The sequence below is a fragment of the Protopterus annectens genome, chromosome 1.part0 (assembly GCF_019279795.1).
Source record: "Protopterus annectens isolate FY-2018-M chromosome 1.part0, PAN1.0, whole genome shotgun sequence".
In the NCBI taxonomy this organism is placed as follows: Eukaryota; Metazoa; Chordata; order Ceratodontiformes; family Protopteridae; genus Protopterus; species Protopterus annectens.
The window spans coordinates 453,006,136-453,030,271 of NC_056725.1; the positions used below are offsets into that span (position 1 = coordinate 453,006,136).

Consider the following 24,136-nt stretch of genomic DNA (forward strand, 5'->3'; position numbering starts at 1 on the left):
TCCTCACGAATGGATGCTAGACACCAACTTATTCAACAGGATTACTGCAGTTTGGGGATGCCCCCAGATAGATCTGTTTGCCTCCCAGCTCAATCATCAGCTGCCTCTCTTTTGCACCAGGTCATTCCACAAAACAGCTTGGAAAGTGGATGCCCTGTCCTTCAGCTGGAGAAAACTTTTGGGATATGCCTTCCCTCCTCTTCCTCTACTTCCTCGGGTACTACTAAAGATAAAACAGGACAAGCCCAAGTTCCTCATCTTGATTGCTCCAAATTGGCCTCAACAGTTTTGGTATCCAACTTTAAAGCACCTGTTCTTGGAGCCTCCTTGGATTCTTCCTCTGAACCCTTCTCTTCTGTCCCAGCATCAGGGTCAGTTGCTACATTCCAATCTCAAGACCCTTTGCCTGACAGCTTGGCTCTTCAAAGGAATTTGATTTCTTTTAGTCTTCCCAAACAGGTTTTGGATGTTCTTTTGGAAGCTAGACGGCCTAGCACTAGAAAATCCTATGCCTCTAAATGGAAGAGATTTTGCATTTGGATGCAGGACCGAGGCTTGGACCGTCTGGTTCCTGATCTCTCTTCTATTTTGCTTTACCTCTCGGATCTTTTGTCTAATGGACTTTCCTTTTCTTCCATTAAGATTCATGCTTCTGCTATTTCTGCTCATTTCAATACTGATTCCCCCTGTTTTTTCTCATCCTTTGGTGAGACAGTTCTTGAGAGGGGCTAAGAATTTAAGGCCTCCCAGGACCCCTCCTTTTCCTGCTTGGGATCTTAATTATGTTTTAGAAAAACTTACTTTGCCTCCTTTTGAGCCTGCTGCATCTTCAGATATTAAGTTTTTGTCTTGGAAGACAGTTCTTTTGTTAGCTTTGACTTCTGCCAGAAGGGTCTCAGAGTTGCAAGCTCTCATGGCAGTGGAACTGTACCTTATTTTCCACCTGGACAGAGTATCCTTGAGGACCAATCCTACTTTCATGCCTAAGGTAATTTCGAAAGTGGCTTTGAATCAAACTATTCACCTTCCTACCTTCTTTCTTAATCCTCAGAATAAAGGGGAAAGGATTTTGCACTCCTTGGACGTGCACAGACAGTTACGATTTTATTTGGACAAGACTAAAGAGTTCAGAAAATCTAACCAATTGTTTGTTTCTTTTGCCTCCAGTTCTCTTGGAAAGGCTTTTTCCAAACAAACTATTTCCAAATGGATTTCTTATGGAATAAGGTTTTGTTACACTCATCATGGGAAACACTTTCCAGGTACTGTGAGAAGTCATTCTACTAGAGCAGCTGCTACTTCTACAGCTTTTCTCAGGGGAGTTCCTACCAAGGATATCATGGAAGCTGCCACTTGGAGTTCTGTGCATACTTTTTCCAAGCACTACAATCTCCCTTTGTATTCTAAGACCAGGGCAGGCTTTGCCTCTGCTGTTTTGCAGGGTCTTCTTGCTGCCCCTTCTTCTGTCTAAACCTCCCCCCTTTTTTCACTGCTTTGGGATTCCACCCTACAGTTATGACTGCAACAGTGAAACACGATGAACATAGTACAGTTGTGTACACCTACCATAAATGTAGATGTTCGAGTGTCTTCACTGTTGCAGTCGGTGTTTCCCTCCCTCCTATCCCCTCTGTTTCTCTCTTTTGTGGTGTATTTGTGTTTCCTAGTGGGATTCATTTATGATCTATTGGGGACTTCTGACATCTAGGGCAAGAAAGGCTGGAGAAGATGGCGTCGGCTGAGGGTTATGTACCAGAGCGTACTGACGTCAGGGTACTGGATTGTACAACCGACGCCAGACCCAGACTTTGGGATTCTGGCCGACCTCGGGCTGCCTGCCGGCAGGAGCACCCTACTGTTATGACTGCAACAGTGAAGACACTTGAACATCTACATTTATGGTAGGTGTACACAACTGTACTTTGTGTACACTTACCATAAATGTAGATGTTAGAGTGTATTCACTGTTGCAGTCCTGGTTACCCTCCCTCCAGCCCCCTAATTTCTTTTGGCTATACCTCTACTTTCCTTTACTATGCTTAAAAGCCTTTTTGATATATTTGCTTTTTTGTTGGATGTATATCTTTGTGCTTTTATATTTAATTGCTTCCCATTAGGGGGGCACCTGACATCTGGGACAAGAAAAACTGCTGTAATGGCGTCAACTGCATGTTTTTATACCCCTGACGACCTGACGTCATGGAAGAAGTGACAGCAACCGAAGCAGGACCTAAGACTTTAATCAGGCCGACCTGAGGGCTACCTGCAAGCAGATAACCCAAATGTAATGACTGCAACGGTGATTACACTCGGAACATCTACATTTATGATAAGTGTACACAACTGTACTTTTCTCAGACTGCTGGGATTTATGGCATCCACCATTCATGTGTTACCTCTGTGGCCAAACTTCACATGAGGAAATTTCAGTGGTTTCTGAAAATAGTTTGGATGCAGCATGCACATCCCCTAGAGGCTTTGCTTTTTTTATCATTCCTTGTATAAAGAGGGAACTACAATGGTGGATTCAGCAGATGACCCTCAACCAAGGTTTCCCCTCTGCATCCTCCTATCTCAAAAGCTGTTCTCAGACTCTTCAGATGTAGGTTGGGGAGCAGCCTTTGGCTGCATGAAGGTACAGGGGGTCTGATCACCTTCCCAAAGAAAGAAGCACATCAACATTAAAGTGATGACAGCGCTTCTCCTGGCCTTTCAGGCTTTTCATCCACTTTTCCTTCCAGGTCCTCTCAAGCTGTTTACAGACAACAGCACAGTCCTCTGGTATGTAAACAAACAGGGGAGGATGAAATCTTGGCTTGGGAGCTTGCAGTTCAGTATCGTGTCACTCTTCAGGCAGTGTGTATCTCCTCCAGTCAGAATTGTGTGGCAGACACTCTGAGCAGGTCCTTTACTCAATCCTACGAGTGGATGCTTCACAGCAATGTATTTTTGGATGTTGTCCACCAGTGGACTACTCTTCAAGTAGATCTGTTGCCTTCAACTCTGAGCAGATAGCTTCCTCTATTTTGTGCCAGAGTACTAGGTTCTTTGGTGTGGAAGATGGACACACTCTTTTTCCTGGAAGGGGATGTTTCTTAACTCACCCCCCCCCCCCCCACACACACACACACACACACACACACACACACACACATATATTCCAAAGGTCCTGTTCAAGATTCAGCTGGACAAACACAAAATCTTGCTGGTGACTCCCTTTTGGCCAAGACAGCATTGGTTCCCTGTTCTGCATTTAGCTAAAAACAATCATCACAAGTTACCTCATAGGATGGACCTCCTCACACAAGCAAAGGATCTCTTGTCCATCCCCACCTGTTGACTCTGCAAGTGACTCTGTGGGTGATAGGGTTTTGATTCTTTTCAGAAAACTTTTTTTGAGGACATGCTTAGGGTTCTTCAGGAGGCCGGAAAACCCAATACTAGGAAATCCTACTTTTTTAAATGGAAGAGGTTTTTCTGTTTGGTGTATTTCACATAACTTGGATCCATTGACTGTAGATGTTCTGCTGGATGTTATTCGTGTTTCACTGTTGCAGTCATCACATTTGGGTTATCCCTGCCAGGGTAGCCCTCTGCTGGCCTGAATACCAGAGGCTTAGTTTTTCTGCGTCGGCTGCTGTCACTTCAGGACTGACGTCAAGTTGTCAGTAGTGTAAAGTAAGGCAGCCGATGCCATTACATCAGTCTTTCTTGCCATGGAGCCCGAAGCAGAAGCAGTTCACATGAGTGTCAGTTGGCCTCTACCTGAGTTTCATCTACCGTATTGAAGTTGAAGTTTTCTTAAGCTAAGTACCCCGTTGGGGATCCTTTTTTTTCTTGCTCTGACCAATGTCAGAAAAAGTTAATTTGTCTTGCCTGTGGAAAGCAAATACCACACTGAGACTTCCATTCCTACTGCATCACTTGCTTAGGCCCAGACCATGCCGTCCCTTGTTGTCACTTCTGTGCTTTGTTCAACGCCAGAACTATCTGTTGTCGGGCCTTTATTGTAGTCAAATATTTTCGCTTACAGTCCTCGAATTCCGATATGGCTTTGGTAAGCCATCTGACGGCAGATCGTCCGAAAAAACGTAAAGATAAAGACAGAGACAGACCGCAAAGGTCCAAACCTACCAATGACACTACCGTTAAGTTAGTCATCAGTCCTCCAGTCCTCTGTGCAGTGCTTTTGCAGCCCCTGATGACAGCTTCTGTGGATTCGCAGGCCACTACCGAGACACTTTCGGAGCCTGGTATGCCGCAAAACTCTTCTTTGACTAAGGATCCTGTGGTCATCTCTACCATAGATGGGTCCGGAGCTGCTGAGCACGAGGAAGTCCTTTGCACTACCGATTCTTGACACAAACCGACGTCTTCTTTCGCGACTACCATTTTTTTAAAAACAACCGAGTTTCTTAGGCCGAGGGTATGTACCACACCAAAGAAACCGATGACCCACTCTTGGGCACCTGCTTCCTTGCCTCAGTCTCAGATGCTTAAAATGGCGGAAGACATTATTATGCTAATCAGGGGAAGCCAAGCTACCCCCTCCAAAAGGAAAATAGATCTGTCCCCTGTAGATCTGTCTGAACAAGAGTCAGATGACTCTGGTGCTTCTGAATATATGAAGACATGCAACCCCTCTCTACTTATGAGGATTCTGATGGAGAGGATTCCATCTCTTCAGCCTCTCCCCCAGAGGATTTTTCCTTTGGGGAAACCCTGCATACCTTAAGGGAGCATTTCCATTGGGAAAGTCAAGACTACCCTCAGTCTAAAAAGAGACTCGGGGAATTCCTAGGTCTCCCACAGCACAGACCCTTGGCCATCCCCCCAGTCCTGGATGTTGTGGAGGATGTTTTCCTGGAATCCCACTTGACTCCTGACACCCTCCCTCCTGCGCCCAGAAAACCAGACAGGTACTATAGAGTCCCTGACTCACAAATTTCTTTTTAAAAATCCTACTTCTGACCCTGAGGTAATTTTTCAAGGGCCAAAAAGGATTAAAGCAACCTGTGCTAAGAATCCCACCCCCTCAGATAGGGATTCCCGAGCACTAGACAGATGGGGTAAAAAAGTACACACCTCAGCTACTCTTGCCATCAGGGCACTAAATTGTCAGTTCCAAATGCTAAAACATACCCTGGAACTCATCAAACAAAAAATGTCTTCCTTTCCTGCTTGGCCAGAATCTAAAGAATTACAAGAGTTAATGCATTCTGCAACTCAAGTAACTAAACACACTTGCACTGTGGTTTTGATGCCCTAGGCGTTTCTTGCAGGGCAGCAGTCACTGGATCTGTGATTAGAAGGCATACATGGCTTAAGGAACAGCCCCCACTAGACCATGTTAAATCTAAATTGTTGGATGCCCCCCTGCACAAAGAACTTATTTGGCAATAAATCAGAAGAGGTCTTAAAAAAGATGGAAGAAAAAAGCAAAATCTATGCAAACAGTTAAGATTTCTTACAGATTCAGCAAGCATTGTCCCACCAAACATTGGTCCTTTCCTGCTCCAAGCCAGTCCAGCAAACGCCCCGGAAAACCAGACCCACCAGACAGCAGCCACAGGAAATGCAGAAATCTAAGCAGTGGACTACCTCCACTTCAAAACCAGGAAGTTCTAAGCCCTCTCATTATGGTAAGACATCACAATGACTCACCTCAACCCACCCCCTCCCTCTGCCCACTTTCACTTACCCCTAGGAGGAAAACTTTCCTTTCACGCAAGCACCTGGGACACCATTACCAATGACCACTGGGTTCTGAACATAGTGTCTAAGGAATACAAATTTTTCTTCCACACCCTTCCAACCCCAAAAGGGTTCCTAGATGTTCTTCGTGCTTCACTGTTGCAGTCATTACATTTGGGTAATCTGCTGGTAGGTTGCCCTCAGTCGGCCTGAATTCCAAAGTCTTGGGTCCTGCGTTGGTTGCTGTCTCCTCTTCCATGATGTCAGGTCGTCAGGGGTATAAAAGAAGCAGCCGATGCTATTTTTTTTTGTTTTTTTTCCCGCGCGGTGCCCGAAGCAGAAACATTTTGCAAGTGCCGGTCAGCCGACTCCTGAAATATTCGAGTTTCAGAACCGAAGTCTTCACTAAAGCTAAGTATTCTGTTGGGGAAACTTTTTTCTTGCTCCATACCGATGTCAGAAAAAGTTAATAATTGTATTACTTGTGGGAAGCAAATACCTCATAAGGATTTCCATATATACTGTATTCCTTGCTTAGGTCCTGATCACAACGTGCCTGGCTGTCGGTTTTGTGCTAGATTTAACCAACGCACTATTAAGTGTTGGTATAGTTTTGCCTCAAAGTATTTTGGAAACAAATTCAACTACCCAGAAATGTTGTTGGATAGCAACCCGGCTACCGGAGTACATAAAAAACGCAAAGAAAAGGACAGAGAGAGACAGTCGAGGTCCAAACAGATGACGAAGCTTCTCCAAAGCCAGTCGCCGGTACTCAGAGAGGCACTTTCGCAGCCCCTGCTACTTTTGAGCCGCAGGCCTCTGCCGACACCCATGTGGAGTCCGGCATGCCGCAACGTACACAAAATATTTGACCTATGGATGCATCTCCCTCGGATGGGTCCGGAGCCGCTGAGCAAGCACCGGCTTCTGAGGGGGTATTCAGGCCTCAACATTTTTATATCAAACTGACGACAGCTGCAAAACCAAAGACAAAAGCAACTTCTAAAACTAAAAAAACGACGCATGAGCCACGTGCACAGGCCTCCATGCCTAAAAAACAGATGATCAAAATGGCTGAAGCCTTTATTACTTTGATCAGGGGTTCCCATCCCCCTCCAAATAAGAGGCCTAGGCAAGACACTGATTATGAATCTTCAGATCAGGTTTCTGTTTCTTCTGCTTCCTCTTCTGATCAGGAATTATCTATACCTCCCTATGAGGATTCTAATGCAGAGGAGTCTATACTATCTGCATCACCTCCTGAGGATTATTCATTTGGAGAAACCTTTCATACTTTGAGGGAGCATTTTCACTGGGAGAGTCAAGATTTCTCAGAATCTAAAAAGAGGCTCTGAGATTTCCTTCTCCCTCAGCACAGGCCTTTAGCCATACCCCCTATTTTAGACATTGTGGATGATGTGTTTTCGGAGTCAAGCTTGACTCCTGACTCCTTACCTCCGGCTCCCAGCAAGCCTGACAGATATTACAGGGTCCCTGACTCTCTCAAATTTTTATTTAGAAACCCTGCTGCTGATCCTGAAACTATTTCACAGGGTCCAAAGGGAATTAAGGCCTCAGCAGCAAAAAATCCTACCCCCTCTGACAGAGATTCAATGGCACTGGATAAATGGGGAAAAAAGGTTTATACATCTGCACCCTTGGCAATTAGGGCCGTAAACTGCCAGTTTCATATGCTCAAGTATCAACAGCATGTTATGGGATTGCTGAAACAGAAAATGATGTTGATTTCTGAATGTGCAGAAAATAAAGAATTGCAGGAATTATTGCAAGCATCTGAACAAGTTGGAAAGCATACTTTGCAATGTGGTTTTGATTCTTTAGAGGCCTCCTTCAGGGCCGCATTTACTGGATCTGTGATTAGTATGCATGCCTGGCTAAAGGAACAAAATTTGCCTGATCATGTTAAAGCTAAATTGCTGGATGCACCTTTACAGCATGATACTCTGTTTGGTATTAAGGCAGAAAAGGTTTTAAAGAAAGTGGAAGACAAAGCTAAGTCTATGCAAACTGTAAAAGACTTCTTACAAGTGCAGCCACCCAGATTCAGTAGACACTGGCCTACAAAAAATTGGTCCTTTCCTGTGTTAGAGCTCAAAGGGGCAAATCCAGACGCTCTAAGGGTTCCAGATACCAGGCGTAAGATTCATACAGGTCAAAGCAATGGGGTGCTTTTACCTCCAAATCTGCAGGAGATAAAGGCACAAACCTACAGAAAACAGTTCCAATGACTTCCCTCTGCCTTCACCAAGCACTTATCTTTTGGCAGCACCTTTAGGGGAAAATTAGCACTTTTTGCTCAAAATTGACAGTTAATAACCCAGGACGAGTGGGTGCTAAACATAGTATCACAGGGATACAGGTTCCATTTCCATACTCTGCCAATGGCAAACGGTTGGCCAGATCTGCCAAAAAATCAATGGGCAGAGGCACAGAAACAGGTTACGTCCCTCATGGATATGGGGGCCATTCAGCCAGAACAGGAAAAAGGACAAGGTTTTTACTCGACTGTTCTTGGTACCCAGAAAGGACAAGGCCTGTCGGCCAATACTGGATTTATCGATTTTGAACACATACCTGGACATTCCAAAATTCAAAATGCTGACTTTGCAGCAGCTTCTGCCCATGCTGGTATGTAGAAGAACAGCTAGCAAGTACGTCAGGTGCCAAGCAAGCAAGCTGAGTTGATCCAAAGAAAAAATGCCAGCACCAGAGAAGATCTGAAAATTCCGTATTTAATGAACTGAAACTAGACCGGTTTCAGCACAAGGCTTTCTTCAGTAGTATGTTACATGAGTTTCAAAATGTCACCTGCTTAAATAGCATTTGTTTGCATACATTTCTAGAAACCCCTGATATCCATTTGGGTTTTTCAGTTGGAATAACCAAGGATTTAATAGCTGATACAACCTACCAATTTGAACAGGTACATTCATTTTTCAATTGGGGTTACGGTTTTCCAGTTGAGACTGATTAGTGATTAGACAGATACTTTTGGCCATTTTTTGAATGTATTCAACCATATGGTATAACAACTAGATGCAAGTAATTTTACAGACATTTTACACTTGTCTGGGTCACTGTGAGCTTATTGGATCGATTGTGGATTTATTAGGTGTCACTACTATGGTTCCTAGGATGGGTTCACTTCTCATCCATTATTTGACCTTGCATCACTCCTTTGTAACTTTTTCTTTCCAATGAATGGAAGCATTCGACACTTGATCACCTTTTGGTCATACACAGTCCTCTGTTCTTTTTATCAAACTATATGAACAATAACCTCTAAGGTGTTCTGACATCTTTAACAATAGATAGTAGTTCTTTTATTGGTCAGGACATACATACCTGGTTTTATATTAGACTGCCCAGGGCCTGGACTCCTCTGTGATCCAATGTGTCATTGGCTGGTATAGATATCTTTGATTGGAGCATTAATTATATTTTGATCAGTTTGCTCTGACAATTTCATAACTTGTATGGTCTAGTTGTATTGCTCTATTTTTTCAGTTCAAGCAACTTATTGTCATGGATCTTCAGAAATTATTATCTGGCTTGTGTTCTGATAAGGATGATCTCAAGATATTTGGAATTGGTATTGGTCCGACTGAAATTAATAATTTGGAAACAACTGATCCAGTTGACTGTTGCGAACATTTATTTCAGAAGTTAGGCAAACAGATCAAAATGCTGAGAACAAACATCTGGCACCACAAATTGTTTAAAGCATATCAGGTGCAGAAAATATCCCCCAGGGGATTAAGATGTAAAATCCAACCACTGGTTGGTACACCAGATGATGTCCTGCTTAAGGACTGGCAACTAGCACAACAGGAGGCCGCTATGGCCAGAGTTAATATATTGGCATCATTCTATGAGAGAACTGTACATGCCAATATTCTGGAAGTGGAAAAAACTTGCAACAACCTCAAACAGTTTGAGGGAAATACTAACTTTCAGAATTGTCTGAGCAAATTATCAAAGGAAATATCCACTTTGGAGAATAATCTCAAAAGCAAAAAAACTTCACAAATTTGCCCGAGATAAGGAGGATTATGAGAGGGGCAGACAATTTGAGTTGCAGAGGGGAGTCAGGTTCACTCAGGGCACCAGGAATGCTTCCTTTGTACGAAAAGAGGCCCAGGTCAATTTTGAAAAAGACAGGATTAAGTAACACTACCTCTGGTGAGGAATCCTCCACCACAGACAGAAATATTGAGTACTGGGGAATCACCACATGCCAAAAGGGGAAGAACAACTGATGTCCCTTTAGGGGTAGGAAACATTGGGCAGGAAGGAAACATAGGGGTAACAAGTCTAGAAGAGTTATTCATGTCAATAGTGAAATAAATGAACCATGTACCAATGTGCTAAATATTTCCAAGCATGTTTTATCTGATGACCAATATTCTTTACTCAATAAAGGTCTTGGTTTTATCCCCGGATTTTTTATTGATGAGAGTTCATTAGTATCTGATACTATAGATTTTTGTAGAAAGATTAACCTCAAATTGTTTTTCAAACAACAGGACAAATCTGATGATACTCAAAGATCATCTGACTTCAGATTTCACAAATCAACATTCAGTCCTCCTATGGATAAACATGTTGCTGTTTTTCAGCAGGCTGTAATAAAGGATATACACTTTCATTTCAGTTCAGATGAGAATATGAGGCACAATCTCTCCAGGAAAGAAAAACTAGCTTTAACACCACTCAAAAATAACACTGACATTGTCATCATTCCTGCTGACAAAGGGGGTGCGGTGGTCGTTATGGACACCGATTGTTATCGGGATGAAGGTAATAGACAACTATCTAACCATCATCACTATATGAAAATGGATATTGACCCCACACCCAGTTTTCAACGTGAAATTCATGATTTCTTGGAGCAAGCGGTGGAAGCAGTTATCATTTCGGATAAAACCAAAACACATTTGATGGTCAAAGGTCCTGCCAAATAATACCTCTATTTACTACCCAAAATTCATAAATCTGTCCACAAGCCACCTGGTAGACCCATAGTATCTGGCATTGGGTCACTTACTGAACCTTTATCCATTTTTCTCACTGAAAAACTCAAACCGTTATTACCACTCATCCGAGCTAGAATCCAGGATACCACTGAATTCCTGCAAATCGTATCTGAATCTCAATTGGAACCTGAATGGTTAATGTGCACCCTAGATGCAAAATCTTTATATACCAGCATTCCACATTGGGCGGGTTTAATGGCCTTGGAGTTTTGGTTAAATAAATCCAACATGTACCCCCCAGGATTGAATACATTACTGGCATGCTTGGCTGAGCACATTCTTCCCAAAAAATGTGTTCTACTTTCAACAGGATTGCTACTGGCAACTTCAGGGCACGGCCATGGGTGCCTCGTTTGCACCCATTTACGCAGATCTCTTTATGGGTTTTATTGAAGAACAGATCATTTATGATCCAATGCATAACATATATTTACCCGAGATTGATATATGGAGAAGATACCTGGACGACTGCTGGCTAGTGTGGAAAGGAGGTAATGACTATCTCCGGGAATTTATTGAGCATCTCAGTGAGAACATCTGGGGCATTGATTTCACTGTGGAGTATCATCAGAAGGAAATGCATTTTTTGGATGTTCATCTATCAAGACAATCTGACAATACACTTAAAACTTCTGTTCACAGAAAATTCCCGCAATACAACACCCTTCTACATGCAGACAGCCTCCACCCAAAACATATTATTAAAAATATACCAAAGTCTCAATTTCTCCGGATTAAAAGAATATGTTCTTCTGAGGATGATCTCATCACATACCATGAGGACTTAACCAACAGATTTTTGTCCAGGGGATATTCCCCACAGATTATCAATTCTGCGGCCAACTGGAGCAGCAACAAACCTAGGGACTCCCCTCTACAATATCAAATGGGACAAAGAGAGAAAAATTCTGATACATGTAGATTTATTACCACTTATGGTAGGAATAGCAGAAACTTGATAAATATTATCAATAATCATTGGAACATACTTAACTTACATCCTCTTTTGGAAGGCTACCTGGGGAACGGTGTTATTTTTCATATAGGAAGGGTAGAACGCTTGGTTCTCACTTTTCACACTATAAAAGAGCAAGCATTAAGGATGACACACTCACCCATAGGACGCTTACAGGGGACAAACTCATAGGTATATTTCCCTGTGGTCACTAGTTTTTGCAGTTAAATTTTTAAAACTACCAGTTTTACTAGTAAAAATACTGGTCACATTTACAATATTGAATTCTTTGATAACTGCAGCTCTGATTGGATAATTTATCTTGCCATATGTACTTGTCAGGCATTTTATGTTGGACAAACATCTAGGCAGTTCCGCATAAGGATTTCTGAACACCTAGGGGACATCAGAAACCATAGAATAACCAACGCACTATACAGACATACAACCAAGCATCCTACTGCCAAATTCTCATTCATCATTATTGATCGTATAACTGGTAACCGATCATTTAAAACAGGGTGGCATGACATTTTTAACAAGAAAGAGAAAAGATGAATCATTAAACTTGGGGGGCTTTTCCCTCCAGGACTGAATGATAAACTATGATCAATGCCTTTTTTCTAGTATCCCTCATTCTATAATATACTTTTTATTTATCTCTTTTGAGATATTATTACATCTGGATGACATTCCCAATCCTATCATGGCAGTAATGATGGTCTTCATTTTTCTGCTTAGCAATCATTATGTTCTTAGTACAGTTGTTTAATATATGATAATAACATTTGTACTGTATTTATATATATGAACATAGATGAACTATTAAGAGCTGATTAATACCATCATTATATTTTCTATGTTAACATATATTATGGTTTTTACCATATTAATATTTAGATTAACCATTTATTTTTTGGTTTTGTTAACTACAGGAAGTGATGTCATTCTTTTTTGGATCTGTTGAAGCTATTTAAGCAGGTGACATTTTGAAACTCATGTAACATACTACTGAAGAAAGCCTTGTGCTGAAACCGGTCTAGTTTCAATTAATTAAATATTGAATTTTCATATCTTCTCTGGTGCTGGCATTTTTTCTTTGGATCAACTCTGCCCATGCTGGGCTAGAATTCTTGGCTGGTGACATTAGACTTGAGGCATACCTGCATGTCCCAATAAGGCAATCGCGCAGAAGACACCTCAGATTCAAGGCTGGCTTAATGCATTACAAATTCTCTGCACTGCCCTTTGGCTTATCTACTGCTCCCAGGGTCTTTACAAAGTGCCTGGCACAAGTAATTGCATTTTACAGACAAAGTATTCAGATATATCCTTACTTGGACGACTGTCTCATTCAAGCAGAGAACAAGGACATTCTTCTTAAACACCTGGAGTTTGTGCAAAGGCTTCTAACATGCCTAGGGTACACAGTAAACGAAAAGAAATCACAACTGGTACCCTCTCAAAAGGTAACATTCCTGGGTGCAAGTTTGAATGCAACTGCCCAGATGGCTTACCTCACGCCTGACAAGCAAAGGCAACTGACTACTTACTTCAAACTGATGGCAACAAAAACCCAGTTATCTGCAAGACAAATTCTGCAGGCTTTGGGCTTCATGGCATCCTGCATCCTACTGATTCCATATGCAAGACTGCACATGAGGAAACTTCATTGGTACCTAAAAAGTTTATGGAGTCAGCATTGTCAGTCTGCAAACCATGATTCCTCTCATTCCCTGCCTACAACAGGTGTTTCTATGGTGGGCAAAGGCATGTCACCAAAACATGGGATGGGCCTTCACTCTACCCCCTGCCAGCCAAACCTTGACAACAGACTCATCAGATTATGCCTGGGGGGCCCACATGGCGGGAAGATGCATTCAGGTCATGTGGACCCCAAAACAAATGCATGTACATATCAACCAAAAGAGATGCTAGCTGTGCAAAATGCCCTGACAGCCTTCAAGGACTTGCTTCATCCAGGACAACTACTGATAAAGAAGGACAACCCCACAATCATGTGGTATATAAACAAGCAGGGGGGCACGCACTCCTACCCTCTTTGCAGATTAGCCATGGCACTGTGGGACACAGCTTTGACTTACCAAATACATCTTCAAGCTCAATTCCTGCCAGGAAAGCAGAATACTCTGGCAGATGATGTAGGCAGAAACCTTATGGATCCTCACGAGTGGAAACTAGATCCACAAGTCTTCAGCATGATAACAAAGAAATGGGGGAGCCCAGACATAGATCTATTTGTCTCCCCTCAAAATTATCAATTGAAAAGATTCTGCACAAGGACTTGTCACAGACAAGCATGGAAAGTGGACGCCCTATCCTTCAGTTGGAAATACCTATCCGTTTACGCCTTTCCTCCACTGCCTCTTCTTGCCAAGGTCCTCCTAAAAGTCAGACAGCAGAAAACAAAGATGATACTAATTGTCTCGGACTGGCCCCACCAATACTGGTACCCAATTGTAACGGACTTGTCTCAGTACCCAACTTGGACCTTATCTCAAAGACCTCAAATACTGTCCCAGCAAAACAATCCGATCCTGCGCATTCAGATCCAGACACTGAACCTGGCAACATGGCTGATCATGTAGTTATGCAAACAACACCTCTCAGTAAAGCTGTGATGGATGTCATTTTGGAATCCAGAAGGCCTAGTACTAGAAAATCTTATGCTGACAAATGGAAGAGATTCTGTGCTTGGAATCAAGCACAAGGAACTGATACAGCAGAAACAAATATTCCTCAGGTATTACAACACTTGACTGAGATGCTTGACAAGGCCTATCTTTCTCATCAATTAAAATCCATCTCTCTGCCATTTCGGCTCATTACAATACAGAGCAACCAATCTTTTCTCATCCTTTACTAAAGCAGTATCTTAGAGGAGTCAAATGTAAGGCCTCCTAGAAGATCACCATTACCTGCATGGGACCTCAGTTATGTGTTGGAAAAGCTCACCCTACCTCCATTTGAACCAGCTGCTACTGCTGTTATAAAGTTTTTATCATGGAAAACAGCTCTGCTACTAGCAATTACTTCAGCAAGAAGAGTCTCAGAGCTACAGGCCTTCATGGCTGTTGAGCCTTTTATCATGTTTTACCCAGACAGGGTATCTCTGAGGACAAATCCAACATTCATGCTTAAGGTGGTTTCCAATGTGGCTCTTAACCAAACTATTCATCTGCCAACTTTTTATCCAAATCCGCAGAACAAGGGGGAGAGAATTCTGCATTCCTTGGACGTGCACAGACCGCTAAGATTCTAGTTGAGCAGGACTAAAGTTCTAAAAAAAACTGAGCAGTTACTAGTGACATATGCTGCAGGATCAGAAGGAAAGGCTATTTCTAAGCAGACTATTTCAAAGTGGATAAGCCACTGCATTCGTTTCTGCTACTTGTGGTAAACCTGTGCCCAAGGGCATTAGGTCTCATTCCACCAGAGCTGCAGCTACTTCAGCAGCCTTTCTTAGAGGAGTACCAACCAAAGACATTTTAGAGGCTGCTACTTGGAGTTCTGTTCACACTTTTGCAAAGTATTATCATTTGCCTCTCTACTCGAAGTCCAGGGCAGGCTTTGCCACTACAGTTCTGCAGAGCCTTATAGCCGCACCTAATGCTGTTTAGCTCCAGCATCCCAACCATAACTTTGGGATTCTACACAAATGTAATGACTGCAACAGTGAAACACGAAGAACATAGTACAGTTGTGTACACTTACCATAAATGTAGATGTTCGATTGTATTCATTTTTGCAGTCCAGGTTACCCTCCCGCCATCCCCTTTTCATTCTGGAGTTTATATTTCCTTCTCTATCTTCTACAACCTATGTGATGTATTTGCTTGTAGATGAAGTTAAAGTTTATATTGGTGTGTGTGTGTGTGTGTGTGTGTGTGTGTGTGTGTGTGTGTGTGTGTGTGTGTGTGTGTGTGTGTGTATATATATATATATATGTTTGATACCTTTTGGAGGGCACCTGACATCTGGGGCAAGTAAAACTAAAGAAAATGACGTTGGCTGCTTGTTTTATACCCCTGACGACCTGACGTCACGGAAGAGGAGACAGCAACTGACGCAGGACCCAAGACTTTGGAATTCAGGCCGACTTGAGGGCAGCCTGCCAGCAGATTACCCAAATGTGTGATGACTGCAACAGTGAATACACTCTAACATCTACATTTATGGTAAGTGTACACAACTGTACGTTCTACCTCCAAACCAGTGGGCAGAGGCTCAATAGCAAATCCTTTCCCTGCTTTCTATGAGGGCAGTAGTACATGTTCCTGCAGAACAGATTGACCAAGGTTTCTACTCCAGACTTTTTCTGGTGCCCAGAGTAGAGGGCACCTGGCACCCCATCCTCTATCTGTCTATTCTAATTACCTTCCTGGTGATCCCAAAATTCAAAATGCTCACCCTCCAGCAGCTGCTACCCAAAATTCAAAATGCTCACCCTCCAGCAGCTGCTACCCATGCTGTCCAAGGAGCTTGGCTAGCCACCCTGGATCTAAAAGAGGCCTACCTCCACATTCCTATCAAGGAATCGTGCAGGAAATATCTCCGCTTCAGGGCAGGATCTCAACACTTTCAGTTCTCTGCGCTTCCCTTTGGCTTTATCTACTGCTCCAGAGTTTTCACAAAATGTCTGGCTCCGGCCATTGCCTTTTGTGGACAAAGGAATAGCCTTATTTACCCATACCTAGACGACTACCTTATTCAGGCAGACAGCCAGGAAAAGCTGCTCAAGCACCTGGCCTTTTTGAAGACCCTACTAAAATCCCTAGGGTACACAGTCAATGAAAAGAAATTCAAACTGGTGCCCACCTAAAGGATTATCTTCCTGGGAGCAAGCCTAGACACAGCATCCCAGATGGCATTCCTTACACCAGAAAAAACAAATTTTCCTGACGGCCTACTTCTCTCAACTAGCCACCAGGCCCCAGTTATCTGCAAGGAAGATCCTGCAAGCTCTGGGGGTCATGGCATCTTGCAAACTACTCATTCCATATGCCAGATTGCATATGAGGAAACTTCAGTGGTACCTAAAAAGCCTTTGATGTCAACACTCTCAAGACCTGGAAACTCTTATACCTATAATTCCTTGCCTCAGAAAAGATTTTCTTTGGTGGGCAACAGCATGCTCCCACAACAAGGAACTGCCTTTCTCACCACCCTCCACTGCCCAGACCCTTACCACAGATGCATCAGACAATGCTTGGGGTGCAAACCTGGATAGCAGGTGCATACAGGACCAATGGAGCCCGCAGCAAATCCCTCTGCACATCAGCCAAAAAGAGATGATGGCTGTCCAGCATGTCTTGATAGTTTTCAAACCCCTTCTCTCCATAGGGGCTTTCCTGATCAAAACAGACAACACCACTGTGATGTGGTATGTCAGCATGCAGGGAGGGAGTCGCTCCTATCCTCTATGCAGGCTGACCATGACCCTTTGGCACACAGCCTCTGCAGTGCAACTGCACCTGTTAGCACAATTCTTACCAGGTTCTCTCAACTCTCTGGTAGAACAATTAAGCAGAAATCGTCTGGACCCACACGAGTGGCAGCTAAACAGAAGATCCTTCACCCTAATAACTCAGAAATGGGGCACCCCGAAGGTCAACCTCTTTGCCTCCCACACCAACCATCAGCTCAGCAAATTCTGCACCAGGGAGCATCACTACATGGCTTGGGAAGTGGATGCCCTGTCCTTCCCCTGGGTCAGTCTATTGGTCTATGCCTTTCCTCCACTACCTCTCATCCCCGGGGTACTGCTCAAAATAGAGGAGGAAAAACCAAGGACAATTCTTATAGCTCCAGACTGGCCTCGCTAACACTGGTACCCCTTGCTGCACAGCCTGTCCCCACTACTACCATGGCATGTTCCTCTAATTCCAAACCTCCTGACCCAGAGGGAAGGGGAATTCATGCATCACCTATTGCAGACACTCAATTTGGCAGCTTGGCTTATTCCCTAACCCCCAATCAATCTGCCAATCTCAGTAAACAGGTTCTAGATATTATACGTGAGGCCAGATGCCCTAGCACTAGAATGTCTTATGCTGACAAATGGAAAAGGTTCTGCTCCTGGATTCAGGCTAAGGGAGCCAATATGGCACAGCCCTCCCTCTCATCTTGGATTACTTCGCTGACCTACTACACAATGGCCTCTCTTTCTCTTGTATAAAAATTCATGCCTCTGCTATCCCTGCTCATTTCCCCACTGAGCAGCCATTTCTCACACCCCCTAATCAAACAGTTCCTAAGAGGGGCTAGCAACTTGAGGCCACCCAGAAGGGCACCAACCCCAGCTTGGGACCTTAACTTTGTGTTGGAAAAGATCACGCTGCCCCTCTTCGAACCAGCTTCTTCTGCAGAGCTAAAATTTCTCAACTGGAAGACTGCTTTCCTTCTGGCCATCACTTCAACCAGAAGAGTCTCCGAGCTGCAACGCTCATGGATGTGATAACCCTTCATCTTCCATGTTGACCGGGTATCCCTCAGAACTAACCCATTCTTCATTCCCAAGGTGGTGTCCAGTGTGGCTCTCAACCAATTCATTCATTTGCCCACCTTTTGTCCTAATCCTCAGAACAAGGGGGAAAGGATCCTACACTCTCTAGATGTGTACAGACAGCACTGATTCTATCTAGACAGGACTAAATCCTTCAGAAAGTCTGATCAATTGCCGGTTAGCTTTGCTACAGGGGGAGAAGGCAAAGCCATCTCCAAACAAACCATTTACAAATGGAAAGCACACTGCATCCATTTCTGCTGCAAACAACATGGAAAGCCTCCCCACAAGGGGGTCAGGACTCGCTCCACCAGAGCAGCGACCCCTGCAGCTTTCCTCAGAGGAGTGCCCACCAGAGACAGCCTGGAGGATGCCACCTGGACATCTGTTCACAGTTTTACCAAAGATTTCCACCTGCTTCTCTTCTCCATATCCAGGGCAGGGTTTGCCTCTGCAGTCTTGCAGGGTATCCTAGCCAGCCCTTAGTTTCCTTGACTGCTTCCACCCATTTCCTCAGCTTTGGTAATCAACCCAAATATGATGACTGCAACAGTGAAACATGAAGAGCGTGGTACAGTTGTGTACACTTACCATAAATCTAGATGTTCGAGTGTATTCACTTTAGCAGTCCTGGTTTCCCTCCCTCCATCCCCCTTTTCTTCTCTTTCCTTACAAGGGACTTATTGGTATTTACTTTCTACTGGTGGGGTTCTTCCACCATAACCAGGCTCCTACTTTTGTAGGCTCCTGACAGGTTAGGTCAAGAAAAACTGATGTAATTGCGACGGCTGCCTTAATTTATACTACCGACGACCTGACGTCAGTCCTGAAGTGACAGCAATCAATGCAGAAATACTAAGCCTCTGGTATTCGGGTATGGCCAAGGGCTACCCTGGCAGGGATAACCCAAATGTGATGACTGCAACAGTGAATACACTCAAACATTTACATTTATGGTAAGGGTACACAACTGCACTTTTTATTCTCATGGGCTTCACAGTAAACTTAAAAAGATTGTCCTAATTCCATCTCAGGATGTTTTGAAGCTGACAGCTGAACAATGTTTCCATGATGACATTTCTTCTCCAGGGCTAGATATCATTTCTGAATAGTTACTTCCAGTATCTCTTTCCCTCGATTTGATCTTGGCAAGGACAATATTGAGATTACTAAGGATGTATGTCTTCATCCATACAAATTATACCTTTTGTTAGAAACTACACATGAAGAAGATTCAGTGGTATCTCAAGTCTACTTGGGCAAAGCTCTGCCGCACCCTGAACTTTCCAGTTCCTCTTGCCCTCGTAAAGAATGAATTCTTTGGTGGATCAAGCAGATATCACTCAATCCAGCACTGCCTTTTCTGGTTTTCTCCTCCTGTTTGGAAGTTTTCACAGATGCTTAAAATGTAGCATGGAGAATATGGTTAATAAAGGTAAAATATAGGGAGTTTGTTCCGGACAGATAAACATGCAAATGTTAAAGAAATGAAAGGCTCTGATCTTGGCTCTTCAGTATCAACATCACCTCCAGGAACTCTCCAAATCTCACGGACAGTACTTTAATGTGGTACATCAGCAAACAGGACGGTACAAGCATGTATCTTTGCAGGCTTGTCATGACTGCCTGGGAGATAACTATCCAGTGTACTTACACTCAGAGGTGAATACAGTGGCAGATTACCTGAGTAGATGAAAGGCAGATCCTTTTGAATGGATGTTGAGCAGAGATATCTTCATTCAGATGCTCATCAGTTTGGAACTCCCCATGTGGAAGATGTGTTCAGTTTGCTGCCAGTAGATAAGAGAACCTTTTAATATGCGTATCCCCGCTGCAGTTTCATAACAATGTGATTTGCTCCTTTCAGGATTGTCAAATTCCTCCATTAAGTCACATTTTTCATTTATTTCTTCCTGTCTACCGTTAGATCCACCTCTGTCTGCATGTTTTGAGGACAAACAGTTTTTGAAAGGCATCCTACATCAGGCCACCAAGAAAATCTGTACCTCCTTGTTGGGACCCTATTGTTGACTCTTTCCATCTGAGCCTGCTTCCTCTTTCTCATTAAATTTGTAACTTGAATACAGTTTTACTCTTAGCCCTCGTCTCAGTCAAAAAGAGTTTCAGATTTACAAGTTTTATGGCTTTCCGACCTTTTCTAATTTTCCACAAGGACAGAGTACCTGCCTGCCTTCTTCCCCAGTCCTCTGATCAGAAGTTAAGTAATTTTTCTTTTATTAGGTGTCCTTGGGCAACTCAGATTTTTTGTCAAGACTAAAATTATTTGGAAATTTGATCAACTATTCATTTCCTTTCAGAATAAGAAGCTGAGTTGCCTTGCCTCCAAGCATCAAGTGACTGTACACAAGATCCACTTTAGAAGCACCCACTTGTGCTTCCATTCATACCTGTACTTATAAGCACTATGAAATTGATGCCATCTGCAGGTCTGGGACTGGTTTCACCAGTTTTTTTCTGCAACAAATTCTATATTCCAGTTCCTCTACACTTTCCTCTTTCCAGACACTGGAGAAAAAAAAAAGCTTTGTAAATCTTCCCATATATAATGAATACTTCAGCAGTAATCAATAAAGGACTTAATATAGTTGTACAAGAGCTTAACATAACAGTAGCTGTCTGATTACATTGTCGTTGCAGTATTGACACCCTCCCTCCTTACCCATATGTGTCTTCTTAAAATTTTCCTTTTCTTTTGGTTGAGGTGGACTTCATAAACATTTTCCCTCCTTCTAGTTGCCATATTTGAGTTTACTGTCTTTTCTGCTCTGGGGCACAAAAGTCCTGAGCATTACCTGCATATCCCTCGTGTACTGCTTCAGTCTGATGTTTGGGTCATTTGTTGGACTTAGGGTGCTAAAGGAAGATGACCAAGTTTTGATGTGCTTGCTGTGTCAAGTATTGTATGCATGGCATGAGGCTTCCCATAGTAGACAATACTGCAGCATTCATCTACTCATACATTTACTGTTATGTCCTTACTCAACTGTACTTTGTCCTATTATCCTGTGCAGTGAGGTCTTCAAAGTAAGATATACAACTTATATGGTAGATATCAGTTGATCTTTGGGAAGCTTTGTAATATTGGTGAATGTTGCCTTGTCTCAGTTCTCTTCTATTTGACTAGGTCATCCACCTGCTGTACGAATTTGAAAGCCTTGTATGTAATTGTTTATCATTTTGAGAGTTTTAGACATTTATCACTGTTTCCTTGGGGAACTTGATGGTAGGCCATCCCTGTTTGACTTGGTGTGTGACAACAATAGCATAAGTCATACACCCCCCCCCCCTACACACACACACACACACACCAGTGGTTACCTTTTTAGATTGTCTATAGATGAAAAAAAATGAAGGTATACAGTAGAATGCTGCTGTAGAGTTTAAAGCCAAGGCCAAACAGTGCCCTTTCAGGACAGCAGCAGTTCTTACATAACTTGCTGAGCATCTGTAAATGTAGTAGTAGTATTGAGCAGTGCATGCCAATGTAACAAAACCATTTTTTTTTTCAGTGTGGAAGAGGAAGGCCCTGAAGAAAACCCAGAATCTCAAGAGATGTTGGAAGAACAGCTGATTCGACTTCTTACTCGTGAGATAATGGATCTTATCTGTAAGTTAGAGAAGGAGATGGCTGTACTGAAGCTACTTTATTTAGTGAAGTTGGTGTTTTGTGCATGTAATGTTTTTGTGACTTGACCCATTTCCAGCAATTTGTTTGTAGTTACGGCTTCCTGTATTGCCTTGACCATTAGCTTTTGCTCTATCAGATTCCACAGCTGTAGTTAAATTTAATGCAGTAACTGCTTTGGCTTTTAGAACACTGTTCCTATTGCACGCCTGGTTAAGAAGCAGGTAGATTGCTAGCTCTGGTGTATTGCTTCCATGAAAATCAGAGATGATGATCAAGCGCACTCTAAAATTAAAGACTAAGTTTTATTTTTGTCTGCCCCACCGGGCTGTATTGAACTGAAAATACTGAATTTGAAGGTTCCGCAGGGTCACCCCCAGAAGATGTCTCATTCTGTGACATTCTGGAGATTCTTAAACAGAGAGGTGGCTGGACTTCCTACCAACCTTCCTCCGAGGAGTCCGTATACCTAGAGGCTTTCCATGCTCTACCATCTACTGCTTGGCTCTCTTTTCCCATTGATGATCTAATTAAGCTTATCGCGCAGCGGGCTTGGAAGATACCTAATGCATAAAAGACGATATCATAAACTGTCAGCTCCTGTGATCAACAGCATTGGGCTAAAGGGTGCCAGTGGATACCATGGTGATTGCGACAGCCACCAAAAAGGAACTTGCTGATGAAAGTCCTACTATCCATCCTCCTAATGAGTTTCAGAGGACGGATAGATTCAAGAAGCACATGTACACTTCATCGAGCTCTGCGGTTTAGGTCCTTAAACTTTGTCACATTTCACAAGGCTTCAAAGAGATCTGATGAAAGAGCTGTCAGACACTCTAATAGCAACTGTAGCTGAGGGGGTTCAGAATAAAGTAGCTTCCCAGCTTGCAGCCCTTGATTCCATCTGTAATGCGTCCATGAGGTTCATTGCGCACACAGCCGAAGAGATGACTAGGGCAGTGTGTTCTAGCATATCTCTGAGGAGACTCACTTGGATGCACTTATTTCAGTTTGTGGCGCCATTTAAGTCTTCAGTCAATGCTCGTTTTGACAGAACATCCCTTTTTGGTCCCAGAGTTAGGGACCCTTGCCAGATGTTAGAAAGATGGGAAGACACTTTCTGCTGTGGGAGTACAGTGCAATGAAAAAGTATTTGCCCCCGTCCTGATTTCTTATCTTTTTGCATGTTTGTCGCACTTAAATGTTTCAGATCATCAAACAAATGTAAATATTAGACAGAGAATAACCCAAGTAAACACAAAATGCAGTTTTTAAGTGATGATTGTATTTATTAAGGGAAACAAACTATCCAAACCTACATAGCCGTATGTAAAAAAGTAATTGCCCCCTAAACCCTAATAACTGGTTGTGCCACCCTTACCACAATAACTGCAATCAAGCGTGTGCGATAACTGGCAATGAGTCTTTCACATCGCTGTTGAGGAATTTCGTCCAACTCTTCTTTGCAGAATTATTTTAATTCAGCCATATTAGAGGGTTTCCAAGCATGAACTGCCTTTTTAAGGTCATGCCACAGCATCTCAATTGGATTCAAGTCCAGACTTTGACTAGGCCACTCCAAAACCTTCATTTTATTTTTTTAAGCCATTCAGAGGTGGACTTGCTGGTGTGTTTTGGATAATTGTCCTGCTGCAGAACCCAAGTGCACTTCAGCTTGTGGTCATGAACTGATGGCTGGACATTCTCCTTCAGGATTTTTTGCTAGAGAGCAGAATTCATGGTTCCATTAATCACAGCAAGTCATCCAGGTCCAGAAGCAGCAAAGCAGCCCCAGACCATCGCAGTACCACCACCATGTTTGACTGTTGGCATGATCTTTTTCTGAAATGTTGTGTTACTTTTACGCCAGATGTAACAGGACACACCTCCCAAAAAGTTCACCTTTTGTTTCGTCAGTCCACAGAATATTTTCCCAAATGTCTTGGGGATTATCAAAATGTTTTTTGGCAAAAGTGAGACAAGCATTTATGTTCTTTTTGGTCAGCAGTGGTGTTCGCCTTGGAACTATGTCATGTATGCCATTTTTGCATAGTCTCTTTCTTGTGGTTGAGTCATGAACACTGACCTTAACTGAGGCAAGTGAGGCCTGCAGTTCTTTAGATGTTGTTCTGGGTTCTTTTTTGACCTGTTGGATGAGCCGTCGCTGTGCTCTTGGGGCAATTTTTGTAGGATGGCCACTCCTGGGAAGGTTCACCACTGTTCCATGTTTTCTCCATTTGTGGATAATGGCTCTCACC

At 43.0% G+C, this 24,136-nt stretch overlaps 1 protein-coding gene across 2 annotated transcripts in view; it reads left to right on the top strand.

The window, feature by feature from the left end:
- XPO5 (exportin 5) overlaps positions 1-24,136 on the top strand; it is a 2,857,558-nt gene that overhangs the window by 2,111,679 nt on the left and 721,743 nt on the right. For both annotated transcript variants that reach the window (XM_044060355.1, XM_044060360.1), the window contains exon 25: positions 21,763-21,860. In XM_044060355.1, the coding sequence (XP_043916290.1) occupies positions 21,763-21,860 (98 nt within the window). The remainder of the gene's footprint in view (positions 1-21,762; positions 21,861-24,136) is intronic.